Source organism: Athene cunicularia (genome assembly GCF_003259725.1).
Source record: "Athene cunicularia isolate RWA chromosome 13 unlocalized genomic scaffold, athCun1 chr13_part1, whole genome shotgun sequence".
In the NCBI taxonomy this organism is placed as follows: domain Eukaryota; kingdom Metazoa; phylum Chordata; class Aves; order Strigiformes; family Strigidae; genus Athene; species Athene cunicularia.
Window position 1 is genome coordinate 13,526,347 of NW_020799117.1, and position 20,338 is coordinate 13,546,684.

The 20,338-nt window shown below is 36.3% G+C and overlaps 1 protein-coding gene across 4 annotated transcripts in view; it reads left to right on the forward strand.

Annotated features, from left to right (window-relative positions):
* GABRA1 (gamma-aminobutyric acid type A receptor alpha1 subunit) overlaps positions 1-20,338 on the forward strand; it is a 47,144-nt gene that overhangs the window by 20,274 nt on the left and 6,532 nt on the right. For all 4 annotated transcript variants that reach the window (XM_026858312.1, XM_026858313.1, XM_026858314.1 and 1 more), the window contains exons 5-8: positions 5,514-5,734; positions 7,387-7,469; positions 12,023-12,166; positions 17,688-17,840. In XM_026858312.1, the coding sequence (XP_026714113.1) occupies positions 5,514-5,734; positions 7,387-7,469; positions 12,023-12,166; positions 17,688-17,840 (601 nt within the window). The remainder of the gene's footprint in view (positions 1-5,513; positions 5,735-7,386; positions 7,470-12,022; positions 12,167-17,687; positions 17,841-20,338) is intronic.

Here is a 20,338-nt window from a genome sequence, read left to right on the forward strand (position 1 = left end):
TGGAGGATGAAAGATCTATGCAGTAACTTATTTACTCCTTTTAAGGTTGGGCTTTTTTAAACCCTTGATTCCAAAATGCTGTCAGCTATTACGTGCAGCCATTCCTGCTAGCTGTGACTGCATTTAAGTGCCCTGAAATTAGCAGCCTCAGTGACTTCAATAATGTGTTTTAACAGACCTTATATTTGCTACATAATATATTATGAAATACATTAGGGTTTGGATTTGTATTCTTCTCAGAATGATTGTTCAGGTCCTTACTGGCACATCACTGATCCAATTTGCCAAAAAAGATCATCATCTTAAAATGCAATTAACACTTATGCCTACAGTGTGACATCCATACAGTCTAACCTGTATTTTTCTATTAAAAGCTACTGATCAATGAGAAGTGACTTTCCTAGATCTTGGCTTCTGAAAGAGAAGAGAAGATTAATGAGAGAATTAGTGTCACTTCTTTACGGAATGAATATTAAAATCAAATTGCTAGATAACTACAGGGGATGGAGAAGTTCAGAAAATGGAATGAAGATGTTGTGAGCCCTGGTCTTAAGAGATATTAAAAATTGTGTAAAAATATGGATAAGGTACTTTAATTTTACATATAAATGAGGTCTTCACAAGTAGGTTGCTATTGACAGGGAACACCTGGTCTGCAGCTACTAGTATCTTCTGGATCCTGTGTTAGGATGAGTGCTGGAAACATCCTCATTAATTTAAATGAAGAAAACACTTCAGCCTTGCAGCTGGCTACATTTAGCTAAAAACCAAAAGAAAGAAGAGAAAAAACATAAAGAGAAAATTATGACAGAAAGGGAAACATTTCTTACCATTTCTTACCACAAAATTGTCAGTTGTTTAATTTGAACTAAAACTGTAGACAAGCCTTAAACATCAGGTTATTGCAAGTTCTGACTACTCAAAAAATGTTAAAGGATGCAATAATAAAGTAACTCTTACAAGATAATTTATTTTCCTAAATTAACGTTATGCAAATACACCATATTCCTGATTGCTTGGGAAAATGCATTTATAAAACTACAGTCACGTTAATAATTGCAACTGATGCCATGATATTTAAATGAGAAAGAATAGTTTGGGCTGCACAGACTTCCTGACCAGTCACTCTGCTGAGAAGACCTACAATAGAAGGATAATCCATGGAAATAGCTGGACTGGTGACTTGTCTCCTCAGCATGTATATACAATACTGTCTTAAGTACTATATACACCATGAAAAATTAAAAAAAAAATCATTCAATGACTTCTGCTTTTTTGTTCTGTGATAATCTTGTGAAATTACAGTATCTACTTACTACTCTAAATTAGACATTAAAAGAGAGAAAATTCCTTGGATTAAAGATTGGTAGAAACCACTGACCCCCACTATTTGTATTCTGGTAGTTGGTTCAGAAAAACACTTCTTGCTTTCTCATATCTGTCTCAAAATAGGTAACAATCACCACTGGACAAACAGGAAACTTCAAACCCGTCTTCTTGGGACAGCTCTTTTGTTAATTTCCTGAAAATTAGCATAATATAAGTACTGGGCTGAACATAAATGCTTGTGGGAGATGAACAAAAAAAAGTGATAGATATATGTGGGTGAATGTATGCTTTGCCTTAATATTTATTGGAGTTGTTTTCTATAATTCAGCTGGCTAAGCTATTGTTTTGTCTGTTGATTCAAGTTTACTAGAAAACTCCAATAATGAATGCCAATCTAATAAACAAATGAACATGGATGCTTTCCTACCTGTAGACATAAGTTTAGAGCAACTGATAGGCCTGCTGAATTACTTGAGATTATATCGTTTGGACTTAAGCATCTACTTATACTTTGTAGTTTCAGGTGATTTAATTATCAGGTAGAAGTAAAACTAATTTCACATTCCTAGGATAAACTGATACCTGTATGGGATTTGGATTTTAAGGAAGAATAAAATACTGAAGCCAAAATTAATCTACTTTCAGAAATACGAATAGGTATATTTGAAAAACAAAAAAAAGTTACTGAATTCAGCCATAACTCACTAGAGCTGAATTACTACACCATAAGCGATCACTACTTACAAAAAAAAATTTCAAAAATAATTTAAAAATCATACATACCACATTGGCTCCTGATTTTTACTTAGTTAAACAGGAGAAAGAATTAATCAGTCTCTTAATAAATTGTGTGATGAAGAAACACACAGGCAGGTGTTCATGTGTTTTGAAAACTAAGAAATTGCAGAAAAGTATTTAGTGTAAAACTCCTACTCAGCTCCCCTAACAAGTAATGTGTGTGCAGCCTACTCATGCTAACTCTTTTGCTTAAGGAAGTTAAGTGTGAAATCAAAGACAGAGAAAGAATGATAAAATAAAGAGCTTACCAGAATGTAAAGTTTATATTAATTTCAATGTACACTTAGTGTGAAGTTCTCTGTGCATATGACAGGTTGGCTATAGACACCATCATTTGAGGGCTACCCCAGATTTGCTCCAGTGAGCAGATTTATAGTAAGTGTAGACTGGATTGTGGGATTTGGTCACCGGGAGGCCTCACAAGCAGCTGTGTTGGCACACTGAGGGAACAACACACTGCTGCCTGAGCCCAGGACTGATGGCTGGGAACTGGCAGTGAGCTATTCCAGCTGACGCCATATGTTATGAAACTACAGCCACAGTGAGACATCAGCATACCTAGACCATCTGTTTGCAGGAATCCAATGAGGCAGTTATATAGATAGTAGGTTGATATATCAGGGAGTACATGGTGTTCCTACCCACTCTCAATACACTCTTCTAAGAGCACAGACATAACCTGTTATTCTATAAAGAGAATGTCTTGGCTTGTTCTTCAACTTGTGAATAAAGTTAAACAGGAAAAAGCACTTTTAAAAAAAATCTTTTTTTTGGAAGAACTGTGGAGGTTTTTAGGCATGCTCTCAGATGGTGGATTAAACTAATCAACAGATAACTGGCTATTTTCACATGACCATAATTTTGTGAAATTTCTGATGTATACTATCTGCAGTATGAAGCATTTTAAAATTAACTTTTTTTCATAAAGACAGGATTTTTTGTTTTCTAGTAAACCTTCATTCCCACTGTTTCTGTACTGTAATCTTTTTGGGAACTGATTTCTATCTCACTACCTTCCTCTACAGCACTTTGTCTGATGTAGACCACACTACCCTGTGAATAAACAGTCGCCAGGAACAGATATCAGATGAGGAAATTAGAGAACATTTAAGTGTTACAAATATTCAGTACCATACAACTTATTGCCAGAGTGCAGATAGGTATCTTCTTTCCTTACCTGCACACTAAGGAATGAAGAGTATCCACTGTGGAGAATTTATTCTGAATCTCATCTTGCTCATATGTTTGCACATAGACCACTGCTTTAGCACATGGTTTAGAGAAAATCCTTCTGTTCCCTTGTTCTGTATGGCACCATCCTGTAGAAGAAAGATGATCTTAAAGATCAGCTGACTGTCAGGATTCATTTGGGGAGAATTATTGTACATGTTAAAATCAGCAGTGAAAGCTTAAGAGTTGAGAAATCTCAGCTGAAATGAATTCATCCTATATGGTGCAGCGGCTTGGGATAAGGAAAGATTCAATCTGTGCCAGGCATGACCTGTCAGCTACTTTTTAACTGAGTTTTATCTTGTACTGTCAGGTCCCTTATCAGATCTCTCAGACTTCTTTTGCAGCATAAGAACCTTGTGTTCATATAAAGTGAAGAACCAGACTCCCTTCTCTCAACCTGTACCACCTCCCACTCACCTCCTTCTATGCAGTTGAATGAGATAAAAAGGGAACGGCTTACATGCACACTGAAATGATGTCACCTTCTGGGCATGTCTTTTACCTTTCCCATACGTGCAGGAGGAAATTTTCTTTGGAGCTAGTAAAACACGAAGGAAATCCAATATTTTAATGCCATCTACTGCCTTTTAAACCTCCTTCTCTCCTCCTCTGCTGCACACCTGGGACAAGATTCTGTGCAGAGTTCAACCTAAGGCCCTGACCCAGCAACATTCTGAAGCAAGCAGTTGGCTATAAGTGCACGACTGCTGTCACTGGAGCTGAAAAATTCCAGGCTTCAGGAGCTCACTAAGCACATGATTTTAAAAATGGAAATACAATTAAGTATGCACGAAAATGATTCACAGGTGTGGGATTGCAATAAAAAAACCCAACAACCCAAAAAACCCAAACCCCAAACAAACCAAAAGTAAGAACACCCCATGGAATTACAGCATTTCCATGTCCACAAGAAATTTATTTAGGGATTTCATGCACTAAAACCAGGAAAAACACACTGCAAGTAAGAATTACCATTCTTACTTGCTGATAGTTGTAAAAGGAATAATCAGTTCACAACTGCTTACGTTGTATGGAGTGTTGCCATTTGTTAAAAGAAAAATCACAAGTCTAAGGGACTCTGCCACAGAGATATTTTGCATACTTGTTCCAGAATGTTTCTCTTTACTAACATATTCCTTGGGGCAGCATTTTTCCTTATAACTGTGTGTGCCTTCACACGTCGGGATTTCCTTTATTTCAGGATTTGCCATCTCCATTGGCAGGAGATCTCAGCAAAGGTTCAGTTTCTCAGCCAATTTAGGGTAATTTTGAATGTGTTTGGATAGCTTCTTTTGACATTTATCACAATATCATAGTCATGAAGGAAGGAAGGAGCAGGATAATCCCATACTGAACTTCCATATCAGAATGGAATTTTTCCCTGGGAAAATACTATACTGCATCCACAGGAGTTTTTCACCCCACATATGTCTATATTTTATGTAAAATACTCCCAAAATATTTTTCCTGATTTCACCCTCTCCCTCTTAACTCTATTCCTGTTGCTTTGTAACAAGTCTTTCATTTCATAGTGAATGTTGATTATTTTGATTCTCCCCATGTACACTGAGTCAGCCACTGCATCTGTTCCCTGTTTGCCCAATCCTTGCATAACCAAACTATAATTCTTGGTTCAAAGCTGTCCTTGACTTGTGTGCTCTGTAGTCCAATGATTTGGCCCAATGAGCCATTCCATGTCTTGTAAATCAGACCCCATAATTTTAGTGAACTGTGAACCTTTTGCAGGTTATCTACATGTTTATGCTAATGATACACTTAGAACAAAAGGCTCTAGTAAGACCCTGTCTCACCAGCCTTGTTTAATTCTAAGAGACGTATTCTTCCTGTGCTACACATACTGGCTACATATCTACAGCTTCAAATTACAATTTCATGGAAGGTGAAGGAAAAGTGAGAAAAGGGTGAATTATTTTGTTTCCACTGTATTATTCTTGTCTTTTGATATACTATTTTCTCTGACGTTTATTTTGTTGATCACAGTAATGATACTGTAACTTTTTAATAACCAGCTTGAGGTACGTTGTGAGTAATAGTCATCTTGCTTTTCGGGAATGGTAAGAATATACTTTTCAAGTTCTCATATTGCAACATATGGCATCATAAGTGTTTCCCTTTTTTCTGAATTCATGTAGGAATACACTATAGATGTATTTTTCCGCCAAAGCTGGAAAGATGAGAGATTAAAATTCAAAGGACCTATGACTGTTCTCCGGTTAAATAACTTAATGGCCAGCAAAATTTGGACACCTGATACCTTTTTTCACAATGGAAAGAAGTCAGTGGCTCATAACATGACGATGCCAAATAAACTATTACGAATTACAGAGGATGGGACATTGCTATACACAATGAGGTGAGCTCTAAAATATTATATCCTTCATTTAGATTGACAGTTTAACTTGTTAAAGCATCATATCTTCCGAACAGGAAACAGGTTCCTTCTTGAGCATATTTTGATTCCTGCTTAGTAATTATTTTCACAGTAGGCCATGGAATGATGGACAAACTGAGGCATTTGCAGTGTTTATTTTTTTCCCCTCCTGCTGTGCTACTTTTGCACTCCCTGGCTGTGTCTTGATGCTTGATTTTAAAAAGGTGCCTATAGTGTTAGGGAACCATCAGTTTGCAGAGGACCTTAATTTGGAGTTGCTTTCAAGGATTCCATCAGCGAAATATAATAAAACCTGAAAGTTTAATATAATCTAGACTACTAAATCATATAAAAGGGTCTTTAATCCTTGGAACCTATAGAAAGCGGATTCTAAGAACTAACAGATGCATAAAGAATTCATTGCCCGTTCTTCATCTTTCTTCTGCCTGGGAATATAGAGCATGACAGTCTAAAACCAGACATTCCTTATTCCATTCATAACAAGAAAAACAACTCACTAAAGCATTTGGAAAGTTAGGAGAAAAAAATTATTTTTGTGCTGGCATCACTTTTACTGGAAATATATTATTCTCTTCATGGATAACTAAACTTTAGCTATCCAGTTGCAGTAGAGGAGTTAAATTAATCCTTTTGAAATAATGATGGTACACAGTCATGGAAACATTCTGGATTAAAAGAATGCAAATTAAACAATGAAAAAAAATGGTATGTTGTCTCTCTAGAGCTACACCTCCCCCGTTTATATCTCCCATGGAATCAAACAAGGTATAAAGTGATTCTGTTGACTTAGTGTCTGGATGGATAGCTTCATACGTAGGTGAACACTGCATTTTGTTTTAACAATTCTAAAGATGTTTTTAAAAGCAGTACAAGTACTTGGAAAAAACAAAGTCTTCAGGCTTTTGGGAGCCTGTCAAATATGTTCAATTTATTCTGCAACATCTTTCAAGACTGTCTAGGCTAGGGTAGAATCTGCTTGGCTGGTAGTTATACAAGTCCAGGTCAATTTTTCTTGTCTTCCTAAATGCTTGGCTGTTAGGGATTTAATCCACAAGAACACTATCTTGGCAGCACATTGTTCACATATGTCTCTCTTTTTGACCATAACCATTTCTATTTGCTCACCTTTGTAAGTGCCTTAATGCAATCTTCTGCCTAGTATTCAAGTATGATTGTTCAATCCTTGCTGATGTGTGGTATGTGACTGTTTCTAGTTTATTTAATCTCTCATTGAGAAATATGTTTGCACCCAAGCTGATAGCAATGAAATGGTTTCAGCAAATGTCTGAACATCCAGAGTGGGCCAATTTAATGATGGCAGCAAGCAAGCAATTTCAGTTGCTAATAGATTTTAATCCTCATGCCAAGTTAGAAGTCTGAGCATGTCTCTGCTGTACAGTGAAACATGGTAAAGGGGCAGAGCCAGTCGCACTGCTGTGTCTACACATGCCTGTCAGCACCCCCAGCCAGACAATTCAGGTCCCGTTCTAGCTGCTAATTAATCACATAACAGATATTATGCTATACTTATTCTATGTGTTTTAATAGAAGTCTATTTGCTATTTCTATGAAACCAGAATAAATGTGTCCTTTTGCTCATTAATCCATTATAGATTGACTGTGAGAGCAGAATGTCCAATGCATTTAGAAGACTTTCCTATGGATGCACATGCTTGCCCCTTGAAATTTGGAAGCTGTAAGTTTATTTTAAATTGAGGTTTCTCCCTTTTTAGGCCACTTTACAAAAGTATTTTGCAACTGAGAAAACCTCAAGGTTTTAATTTTGTGTATTTTTTCACTTTTTTTTGCAAGGGTTGTATTTTTATTCTTATATATATTTATATTTAATATAATAAATCTCTTACATGTGTCTTAAATATCCTCCAGTGTCATGCCTGGACATTCACAAAAGAGAAAAATGTCTGCTCTAAACATCTAGAAAACTAGTTTGTCACATAGAAAATGTTGTTAATCTTATAGTTGCCTTATTTTGTTAAGACCCAAAATCAACACTAGAGAAAAGTAATACAGATCATGGATAACTGAATTGGTTTAGGTGAAAATAATTCCCCTACCATAGTCTTGACATGTTTAGAATAAAATTTTGCCTAAGATTATATTATTCATATAATTAAGATTATTCATATTACGGCCATGGAACATTTCTAGAAGTGAAAAATCTCACAAATCTCCATATAGACCCCGACACTGGACAAATGAAATGTAATTGAAATCAGTGTAACAACTGACAACCCTTTCTGTAAATTGAGAATTTCCCCCTAAACTTTAATTTGAATAGCAACCAACCTGACACTGATAACACTTAGCTAAACATAATATTTTTAAAAATTATGTGTGGCCTCCCTTCAACTCTTTAAGTACAAAAGAAAAAAAAAAAAAAAGTGAAGAGCTGGTTTACTCTGGTTGGTTCAACACAAACAAGGAAGACAAAATGTATGGAAGATGTAGTAGTGTACAAATTGTTTCCTCAATGGCTATTTTTTTCTAGTAGAAATGGGTCGTTTCACTGATAATGGGTACTTAGTGTCTTGATCAATTTTAGAAGTCAACAAACAGAACACCCAATTCATTCTTCATGGTACCAGACAAGGTCATAATTTACTTTGTGCTGAATAGCTCTATGTTTACCATGAGAAAGGACTGATGTTTTGTCTTTAAAGAGCTACTAGCCTCCTAGATAAGATTTAGAGAACAAAAAGCTCATACAGACTTGGAGTATAACTGACAAGAATAGGTTACTCCTTGAATGTTAAATTCTCTTTCAGGCTTCCTCTCTAAATCTCCTGTGAAACAGAAGGGGGTGGGGGGAAGCTTCCTCCAGCTAGTAACAAGGCAAATAGCTGCAGTGGGTCTGTGCCCCTGAGATCCCAGTTAGATCAGGAGTGGTCGCAGGACTGAATGACCTTTGAAATGCACATTCAAGTGTTTATGCTGGCTGAATATTGGATCTGGGAGGTGGCAAGATGGCTAATGTGCATAAAAACTGCTACTGCAAAGTTAAACCATCAACAGTTTTTGAACAAATGTGAACCACTTGATTGAGCTTTTATAGACTTGATAAGACACCTATCACCACATCTGTGCATCCCTGAGCCACAGCCTGAACACCAGACACTTCATAGTATGAATAGTTCCCATTTTTTTTCCTACACTGAGTTCTTTCTGGCCCATTGTGTCCCAGATTAGTATACTCTTGGTTCACAAAATGCATGACTTCCCAGATTACTAAGGATCTTGCCTTGATTAAATGTTTAAGAGATGCAGAAGTTATGAATGAAAAGGGATGAATAACATGGATTTGAATACAACCCAGAACCACACCACAAGGGAAAAAGAAGATAGCAAAAAGACATGCAAGGTATCTACGTATCTTTTATATCTAAATTGGTTTTCTTTTTATCCTGAAAAAAAAGATCATACATAATATACATAATTTTCTTAAATGAACAAAGAAAGGATCAGTGATTTTCTGATTGAAAGACCATTTCTTACACTGAAGTCAGAGATAACTGGCATTCTAAGATCAGAGTACAGGCATGGTCTGTCATGTTTTACAGACTATTTTCTTTATTTTTTTGTTTTGAACACTAACTGGCTATTATGCCAACTGTCCTAAACAGGACCTAGCAAAACAAGTAACTCCAAATGCTGGGAAGGGCCATGAGACCAAATCAAGGAGTTTTCAGGGAAACTTCGCATTCCCCTCCTAAATTCAGGTGAGCTTCTAATTTGGGGACCTCATGGGGAAGAATTCCTTCTGTAACATGGTTTTACTGCAAATGCTGCATGGGGAATTCACTGTCCAGAACAGGGCCTTAAAGATGGACCTCTCCCCTCTTCATCAGATTATATGTCATAATTATCAGATTATAGAATACTTGTCTCAATACTGAGTTACTGATATAAACAGAAATATCTCCTTAGGACAAATGGCTGGACCGAAGCAAGATAAAAAAATGGGACTTGCCATTATACATAGAGAAAGAACAGCTCTTATATTTCATTGCAACTTTTTCAGTGGGAATCATATTTAAATACATTTAGAACATTTCTGTCAAACAACTACAGCAAATCTTTATTATTATCTTAATGGCCTGAAAAAAATACTGAAAAATACATGCTAATTGTCATGAAAGCCATGCTTTAAGTGCAGACTACAATATTATACCTAGTAGGTCCCCAAGATAGTGTTTTCCCAGCTCTGTTTTTTTGGATTAAATTGGATAAGAGTTTTTCCACGTCCTCCACTGTTACAGATCACTTGTTGAATTTGGATTCAGAAAAGCTTCATACTGAAGGAGCTGCACATCTCCAGTGGACTCTCCACACTGTAGAGGCTGATAAATGTTTGACCCAGCTCCAAGGCTAAAGTGATTTGCCAAAACAGCAGCTTAAACTAGAGGTTATTCCAATGTAAATTCATTGTGACAAATGCTAAAGAGATTGGGCAACAACAAAGTGCCATATGTTGACAAAACCAAAATCAGAAAGGCACATGCTGTCCTCAACTCACCACAAAAATCTGTCAGTGTAAAACTCCAGCCACTTTGAAAAGCAGCAGTGATGGGAGCAAAAGGCTGTGTTGCTACTTGTGCAGCATCTGATTTGGAAGCTGAGGACTGAAGCTGACCAGAGCACTGAATCTGGCAGTTACAGGGCAGGGCAAGCTCGTTTCCAGCACTGACCCAGTGTACTCCCTTCCCTGCAACCCAATCCAGGGCTTCTCAGCAGCTCAGGAAATCAGTCCTCTGTCTTCCAAACTACTCTCTGGCTCCAGAACAAGTAAAATGATTGAAAATTATTATTATTGCCACTCTTTCTTTATGTGACCAGATTAGCAAGCCAATTCTTGTATTTACTGTGGCCATAGTTTTTAAGGTCAGAATTATTAAGACGTAGATTTGCATTTACCATTGATTCCACAAAGCTATGTATATGCTACAGTGCTTGGAGAATATGAAGTCTGAGAGTAAAAGCACCCTTTGGCTTCAATAACACAGGATCAGATGCCATGCAATTAATTTACCAGCGCACTCCAGCCAATACCACCTCTTCAGTTACTGTTATCTCTTACATTGATAAGATAAAATTACTAACTCACAAATGAGGTCAAGTGAATCAGATTCCTCCTTTTCCTTTCCTGCTTGCCAGTCCTGAAAAAGGGGAAAATCTCATCCTGTTAGGTAGGACTCTAGTGTCATTTTAGATGCCCTGAGATGTCCTATCTGGCTTTCAGCTGCCTTTGGTGGGTGCAAGCTTTATATAGGTTCTGATCACACATTCAGTCCCGTACATGTCTTACTCTTAGGTGTGAAGAATGACACTAGATGCCTCTATGTAGACAACTAACTCCCACCCTAAGTGCTCAGCATGAGAACTGTCAGACTCCAGACTATGCAAAATGACAGAAGAATTTTACAATGGGACTAAGATTAAAAATATTTAGATATACATATTAATAACAGCACAAAACACCTAGATGGCACATGTAGTATATTGCTGAATTATCTGTGTAACATACAAGACTATTTAGGTTTGGAGAGCCCTCAGTGTTTTTCTTTTGCTTTGTTCAGGACAAATAAATGTGAGCTTGAGTGTGAGCATTTCCCAGAAACAACCAAACCAAACAACAACAAAAAAGATTTATGCTGATTTAAACTCACTTAAGCCTAGACAGCCTCAGAAATATCTGCTATGCCTGTTAGAGCAAGGAGCTTGCAAGAGGGGGATAAGCAAATGGAGAGCTCTAGCCAGGCCAATGATGAGATCACTGAAGCCACTCTGGGCATTTTCTTAGTGTGTCCCAGACGACACCACACTGGGACAAATTGAAAAGACTGGTGCCAATCTTTCTTGATAGTAGTAATAAGTTAGAAAAAAAAGTGGGAGTCCTTGCATGCCCATGAAATTCCACATTTCACTCTCACTTCTGGTTAATCAGATTTTACATAGATAGGAATAATGTAAGAAAGAAAAAGATTTTCATGACATTGAGGACCAAGCTTAATCCAGTCCTAAAGCAGATATGTATTTAATCATCATATGGACAGACCTGTAAAATCAGTTATATTTCCCACAAATAAATAGTTCCAGTAAGATAGTTGTGGGTTTCTACAGATAATTAAAGAGAATTTAATATTCAAACTACTGCTCAAAACATTGTTCTGATAACGTCATATGGCAATAGAAGGTGCAAAACTGAAATGCAGTGTATTTCTTTTAAATTAGATGCTTATACCAGAGCAGAGGTTGTGTATGAATGGACACGGGAACCAGCAAGGTCAGTGGTTGTGGCTGAAGATGGCTCTCGACTGAATCAATATGATCTGCTTGGACAAACTGTGGACTCTGGAATTGTTCAGTCCAGTACAGGTCTGTGAAAAAATTTTTTTGTGAAGGGTCATAATTTAACTGCCAAAACATAATTTAGAGCAGGAGAAAAATTACAAAGACCAAAGAGTGAGAGAGGTAAATTGCAATGTATGAGCTTCAGATTAGGAAAGCATGACTCTGAAAAGATAAGATATCCTGGGACTGTTTTCCTATTTCAACTGGTGCTTAAAATATCTGAACAATTATAAAGCTTCCTATAGCAACAGATCTAGCCAGAAAAAACAGTAATTTACATTATAAAGAAGCACTTCTCATATCTTTATTGTATTATCTGCTTACTATATACGCTTAAAAAAACCAGTGTAAGAATACAAATCCTCAAAGATCCTATTGTTGGGGGCAGTGAAGTTCCTAAAAGCAAGCATATAGTTTCTCAAGGAGATATTTAGAGAGTGAAAAAAAAAATGTCATTAAATTAAAAACATCTGGAACATCCAAACAGGATTTAGGTGTCTTAATGCTAGCATCAGCTTTAACTCCAAAACTGTTAATGAGATACAGAAATACAGCTGACATTTATAGTATTGTACACCTGTAACCTTGAGGCTGGCTAAAAAACCTTTGCTTTTGCACTTCGCAGCATTTCTTTCAAGATGTAATCTTTTTTTGTTTGTTTGTTTAAATATTTTGGAAGGGGCACAAAGACCTAAATACAGTAAGAAACTGAGTACTGGGCATGAACAAGAGCCCAAAGTGTTGACTAGACTGATTGTTCAATGGACCAAAAGAAGCACTGTATTAGGAGAAGTAGTTGTATTGCTTTGAATGTACCTGATGTTGTGAATGAACTAGAGAAGTACACTTATACCTGCATGAGCCAAACTTTGTAATGTGTCATTCATGAAGTCAATAAACATTTAAGAGAAAGTGAGTCACTTTAAGGTGAACCCTAATTCATGTCTGAATTTTTTAGCTTGCCAAAACATATTCAAACGCTCTATTAAACCAACAAAATTTCTCCCAGACAAAAGTTTCTAGTGAACCGATATTCAGGTTAATGCTTAGAAGCTTCTGTTCAGTTGATGTGATCATAAAAGAAGTGGAATAGCAGTAGGAAGGACTTTGCATAAGAACAGTATCAACGCAACTGCTCCAACAGATTCAGTGCTTCCATTGTTGAGCACAGAGGCATGCATCAGACAAGTGAAAAAGGGAGAACTCTTGGCCTGGCCACAGCTAGAAATGTTGCCACTGACTTTTGTGGAGCCAATAATTCACCCCAGCTGCCCTTTGCTGAAGAGTCAATGGGATTTGTGAGGAACTGCAAGAATCTCAATGTCTTTGCTCTTTCTGTTCTGAAGCTACTCACTCAGAGAGACCCCGGCAACTTGTGTGCCTGTCCTTTGCACTCACTGCCAATTCACTGCTTGCTGGATAAACTGTAAGGTCAGCAGGATAAGCAGAAGAGACTCATAAGATCGGGAACATATCTAAACCAAATATGTAATACCAGATATAGTTCAGGGTACTTAGATAGTAATGTGAGAAGCATCCTACAAATTGTTAAGACAGATAATAAATTTTTAAACAGAACTGAAGGCAAACATAAGTGTAAATATTCTTCATGCATTTCCATGAAGAAATGAAGAAATGTTTTGCCCATAATATTTCATAGGTTTGAATTCTGCCTCCTTTTTCTACTTTTACCATGCCTATCTATAAAGTTAAATATAGTATAGTTAATACTTGCTGAAATAAAGATGCTATTGTCTAGATGCAGAAAAACATTACAAAGACCTAAATACAATGCTAATCAAAACTAAAAATAAGCCCATTAAAGAATCTTTTTAGTACCAAACTTGCAATCCTCCTTACAAACTGATATATACAGTGATGGAAGAAACAGTTATTACTTGAAAATTCAATGTCTCAAGAAAAAGTTATTCTTGATTTGCTTTGGAAAGGAAAATGCTTTGCCTTCCCCAAAATAATGGTGGGGATCAGAAATGGTTAATCATCACTTTTCTCCCCATTCCAGTAGGTGGGTAGCTAGTCTTAACAGAATTATCCAGCACATCCTTGTCCTCTGATCACCTCTGGTTTAAGATATGACATATGCAATGAAAATTACAAAATCCCTCCCTACTTTCAGTGTTGTGGATGATTACTCGTCTGACAAAAAGACAAAAGCAATTGAAGTCAATCTTCATTTAAGAGTTCTGAGTACCTTTATTAAGCAAGAAAATGAAGCTCTTGTGCAGCTGATTCTGTGGATCATTAGAGGAATCTACATTTTGGTCATTTTTAAGATTATATTTGTAGTTGTCTGGAATTCCAGACATGTATTTTCCAAGAATTTGGGTGTAACTGCGTTACTCTAAACATTCTCAAAAAGTATAAAATGATTTGGTGAATCCATAAAGTCTTTTTTTTTGTAGTCCATCTGCTGTCCTTATTTTTGGATCTAGAACAAGATAACGACAAATACTGATTTTCTTTTTTTTAATGACAAGAGAATCTGGAAAGACTAAAACTTTTCTATAGTATAGTTATTCACCTGTGCTGCCAATGGAATGTGCAGGTACTACAGACTTAAAAATAGTATTCAGTAAACAAAATAATAATTACTATTGTTGCTGTTCTGCTTAATCAGTCATCCATTTTTTACTTGCATATAAAATTCCTGTCACTCTTCAACTACTGAATCATACTGACTCAGAAAGAGTTTTAAATTCAGGTTTTTGTAAGCACTTTAACAGATGCTTAAGGGGCTCGTGCAAGTTTCTATTTACATAGAATTATTTTGCCACCTTGAAAACCGCTCTGCACTGAGAATCATCAGTATTTATACTCAAAGTGTTATTTTTTTTTTTCTACTGCTCTTTAAATCTGCTGAGAGGATGCTGTTCCTAAGACTTTTTCTATTGTGTTACATGGCATAAGTAGTAAATGAGAAATGCTTTGTTTTAAATTAACGGCAAGGAAAGCCTTATTTCCTACCTACGGTGAAAGAAAAGGTATTATTATACCTAAAACAGTTCCCACCTCAAACCTTATGTCTGATGTAATGGATATTAATTTTAGGTGCTCACTGATACACTGGGTATATTACAATTAGTTCACAGAACACTGAGTAATAGCTTTGATGTAACTTTACTGAATTATCAACGACTTCCTTCTAAGGACAGAGGTTAGTTTATACTGCCTGAGCATTTGACTCAATTATTATGATATGCTGTAGCTGGTCAAAAACTACAGCAGCTACAAAAGTGTTGAGCACAGGCACAAACTCTTCCAGAGCAGTGGAAGCATTCAAATGTGGACAATCATTTGAAACATTAAGTTAATAGAGATGAAGGAGTTGTGTGACCACTTCTAAATGCTTCATATTGTATAATATATAAAAACCAATTTAAACTTCATGGAATAAATAAAATTAAAAACAAATTTATCTGCTCAACACAGTGATTTGTAGACTTTAGGAATTCCAAGGAAGCTAAAATGAAATACCTTTCTAACTTCTTTGGATAAGAAAATAACAGATAAGTGAATGAAAGATGCATAGGCTACAACTTATGCTACAACTTGTGAAAGCCTTGCAATCAGTCACTAGGAATATAAGACATATTTTGCTCAAGAGCTATTTGAAATTTTAGCTTGTAGGCTGAATTACAAACCTTTGGAAACAGAATTACAGAGGAATTGCTGGAAAGTTAGACAGTGGTCAGCAGCTGTCATGAATTTGGCTATACTTTTTTATTAATGAAGGCTGTGGGAAGCTAAAGATTGAGTAAATAACAGGAGTGCTTTGTGTCCTGTAGGTATTTAAATAAATCTCATCAAAGATCTACTATCTTGAAATAAGTGACTGTGGTCCATTGGTACTTTGGAGCCTTAAAAACATGTTTTTGCCTTGTAACTGAACTGTAGGTGTTATTCCAGGCCTATGCTTTGCCTTATTCACTCATGGCATTACCTTTAGCTGAATTCTAGCTCAGACCTGCTGCAATGCTTAACAGATGAGAGTAATCCCTGTCTTTTTAATTGCCTTTATGCTTTGAATCTTGTTCTCATTTTCCAGAGGTTAAAAATACTTTGATAATTTAGGCAGCTAAATAAAGCTTCAGAGTACAGTGGTGTGTTCACTCTGTATTCTTAGCTTGCCATCTACAATCACTGAATTAATTCTGACATACCGTTGTGAGCATTCTATATCTGATTGCATTAAAATAGCTTCCCACGTCATATTTTAGTAGATAAAATTAAATTACTGGCTCTTCTAGCCACGGCTAGCACCCTTCATAAGATCATAATCTTTGGTACAGAGGAAAAGAAGGTTGTTTCAATGAAAGCTAAAGAAGGGTGGACAAAACTCAAGTAATAACACCCACTATGCTACTTCTGCCAGTTGTTTTTGAAATAAAATTTTCCTTGTGTATACTGTATTTTATATTGAAACATACCAGGTATATTGTCACATCTTATTTATAAGCTTTCCTCAGGGTTTTACACTGAGCAAGATTGTTCAAATGAATGTTCTTCTAGACTCTAAATTAAAGAAAAGGGCATTTGACATGCTTGGTGCATAAGCAGTCAATGTCTAGACATAGTTTTTCAATCCAGTTTAAGATTTTCCTGTACAAAAGCAACTTTCTCTTTCCAGCTACTTATATTTTAAAATAGAAAAACAGTAGTTTCACATCATCTCTAATCCAGACAGCGGTTTCCATTCAGTTACATATCCACTTGTTTCTTTCCTAAGATAATGTTTATTGCATAAGAATAATCAATCTACTTCATTAAAAAAGTCACAACAATAGATTTTCCCATCTTTTGAGAATATAGTTTTTAAAAGTCCACTTTCAATGATGTAAATAATGATCTGAAAACAGGGCATTATTTGCTATGCTCTGGCAGGAAAGGTTTACAGAGTTACATAAATACTTAAGATTGCTTTCAATTGCAATTCGAATACCCAGCTCATATGTTTTTGTAGCACCCAAAAAGTTAGTGCTAATGAAAATATTCTATGTTATTCTTGCATTGTCTATTTACTTCATTTACTAAAGTACTGAATTATCAGAACAGGGACACAATCTTCAGAGTACATAAAGCACAGACAGTGGTAATGCAGACACAATCACATCAACAATTACTCCTTAAGCCTGGCCCAACTGAAACACTTCTGAGTGCCTGTCTTGATTTAGTCTTTATATGTTGTTTACATGTGTATATTATGGTGGTTTTCCATCTTCTAACTGAGTAAGACCTTTCACAAGAGGCCTAAACAGCCACCAGTTAATGTAGACTTTCATTTGCTACTCAGCAGAGATGAAAAGATGTAAATTTAATTAGCATTTCCCAGACTTGTCTAGTTTTGTATTATTATTGGAACTTCAGAGCCTGATTCATTATATGTTTTCTTCAGAGCTGATCCAGTTTGATCTGAGGACTTTTATAATAGGGGTGAATATAATGAAAATATACTTCCTATAAAGCCTGCTAATTTGTATTTGTATATTTATGAAAGCTTTAATGTTCCTGCTTTTCTCATTTTTAGGGGAATATGTTGTTATGACTACACATTTTCATTTGAAGAGAAAGATTGGTTACTTTGTCATCCAGACTTATCTGCCATGCATCATGACAGTGATACTGTCACAGGTGTCCTTCTGGCTTAATAGAGAATCTGTTCCAGCAAGAACTGTATTTGGTAAGCAAGACCTATAATCCGCTTGGCAATCATAAGTCAAATAGTTTAAGAAACGTTATGATAAAACTAGTTATGCGTAACACGATATTGGAGAACAGCGTAAGCGTGGACACAGTGCTGCACACAATGGTCAACACATTTCATTGCAAAGATGCAGCAGAAACTGATTTAAGGTCCAAAGCTTTTAAACTAATTGTAAAAGGAGACCTGAAAATATCTTGAGCAATCTATTACAGTTTGACTTTTCCAAAACAATAAGTGTATGAATAAAACATTTCTGACAATGGCCACGACATTCATGGTGAGGACTGTCAAAAAGGCTTTAATCAATGGGTGTTGGTCATGTGACATCCTTAGGCCTTTGAAAATTCTTATCTTAAAAATCTTTTTCATCAGTTCCTTTTTCAGCTGCTGCTAAAGGTCTCCTGTTGAAATCAGTGAGAATTTTTTTGTGCTTACAGTGGTGAATAGGTGCACTCAACCAATGCAGTAAGAAGGCAGTCTAAAGGACTCTAAGTTTATACAGTTGGTCCCTAATGTTTTAACCACTGCTTGCAAATGCTTATCTTAAAATTAGAAACAGCTAGTGTATTCTTTGGAGATACTAATTGAACTAAGAAAAAAAAAAAAAGGTAAATCTTCAGTTAAGGAAAATAGAACCTGAGATTTCTGCTGTGTGACCTAGTCTTTTTTGTGACGTTCAGATGGGACACCCGGACACCTCTGGCAGGAGGAGGTGGAGAACACACAGTTGGCTTTTACACTCATTTTCCTGCCTCAGAGCACTGCTGGGCAAGATGCCATGGGCCCTTCTTGTTTGCTGAAGAGAATGTACCCATTTACACTGGACGCAGCAAAGCCAGAGAGTCGCAAGGCCTGATGTTGAGAAATGCAGGCTTTGAAACTCTTGTTGAACAAGAGCTATTTTTACTGACGTTTTCTAGCACTCTTCACAGCTGTGCTCCAGTTCCCAGTGCCTCTGGAAATCAGTCACAACTTGCATAGCCTTAGACCTACCTCATGAACCAAGTAGAGGCTTTCTGTTGATACACAAATGTGTGTTTGCAGCAGAATGCTTTAGACCAGAGTATAATTAAATTTGATTTACATAATACTGTTTAACTTAACATCTAAAATTAGCCTTGAATTTTGATCATCAACTTCACTGAGAATTAACCTGGGACTTTTATGGGCCTCTGTTAAAGCTATTGAAATTGTAACTATTTTATCTCCTTTTGCACATGCAAAAAAAAAGTCAAATCACCAGTTTGAAATGCTGTACTTCATTGGCCCTAGATGGAGACCAAAATTTCCTAGTCTCACAATGAATAATATATAATCCTGCACAACGTTTAAGCTGCTATCTTCACAGGCTCAAGAACCCCCACATTTCTGAAAGTTTTCCTTTTAGAAGAGATATTTAGTAGTCTTGTGTTTACTCCATCATTATGTATCAAGATAGCTTTTTTCATTTCTTAGTGGCAGTGAAACAATGCTACAGAAAATTTTGCATAAATCTACATACATACAGACAGCACAACTTACACCTTTTAGTACCACAGATAATAAGAATTATAAATTGTGTTTTCCTACTATGTAAGAGAAACATAAACTCACTAGTTCTGAGTCAAAGACAAGATTAGGTTGTCTCTCAGGGAAGAGGAATTGATTCCTCATTAGGAACTGATAATCCAAGCTCTTTACACCAGCATGTAAATACACTGTTGATTGTTTGGCCTGTTTTAGAACACTGCACGTTCTCGCTAACACAGTGCAGCAGAGATGAACTACCACGACACATTCAATACGTGAGATTGCAGTTGTCAAGGTAACTCGTGGACATGTGATTTGATGTAAATGTCTAGCCTGCACTCCTAGATTTTGTTTTTCAAGCAGCTGCAAGCAGAGCGAGTTCAATACAGTCCTGCTTGCTCTCTGTGGCCAGTTAAGGGAAAAGGTTCATTAGCAGTGAGAAGCTCTGATATCAGAAATGCAAATTACATTGTCGTTGTTCTTACATAAATTCTTTGCTATTTTCAGGGCATCAATGAGTAAAGGGACAGAAATCTGTAAAATCATCAATTCAAAGAACTGTAGTATCACATAAAGCTTAGTGCATTTGAGTGTACATTTGAAGGAGCACATACCAAATAGACTGAGTGAAAACAACGTTTTTTTAGTTTTCTATCTAAATATCTTAGAACTGTTGCAAGAAGGAACTTAAAATGTTAAATTGTTACATCTGTAGGACAATCCGCAGAGCATAAATAAGGAACAGCAGCAATGATTCTCCAGTTACCAGGAAGCATGAAGTAGTAGCCAGTTCACAACTCAAAATATTACTTCTAATCCAACTTTAAAAATATTATTCTACTACAAAAATGTCAAAGAATAAAGTTATAAAAGATGTACTGAAGATTCTGCAGCTTCCACAGAACTTGAAATCCAATACCTTCAAATCAGCAGCTGAAGTGGGGATGTTTATAAGAATTTGGGAC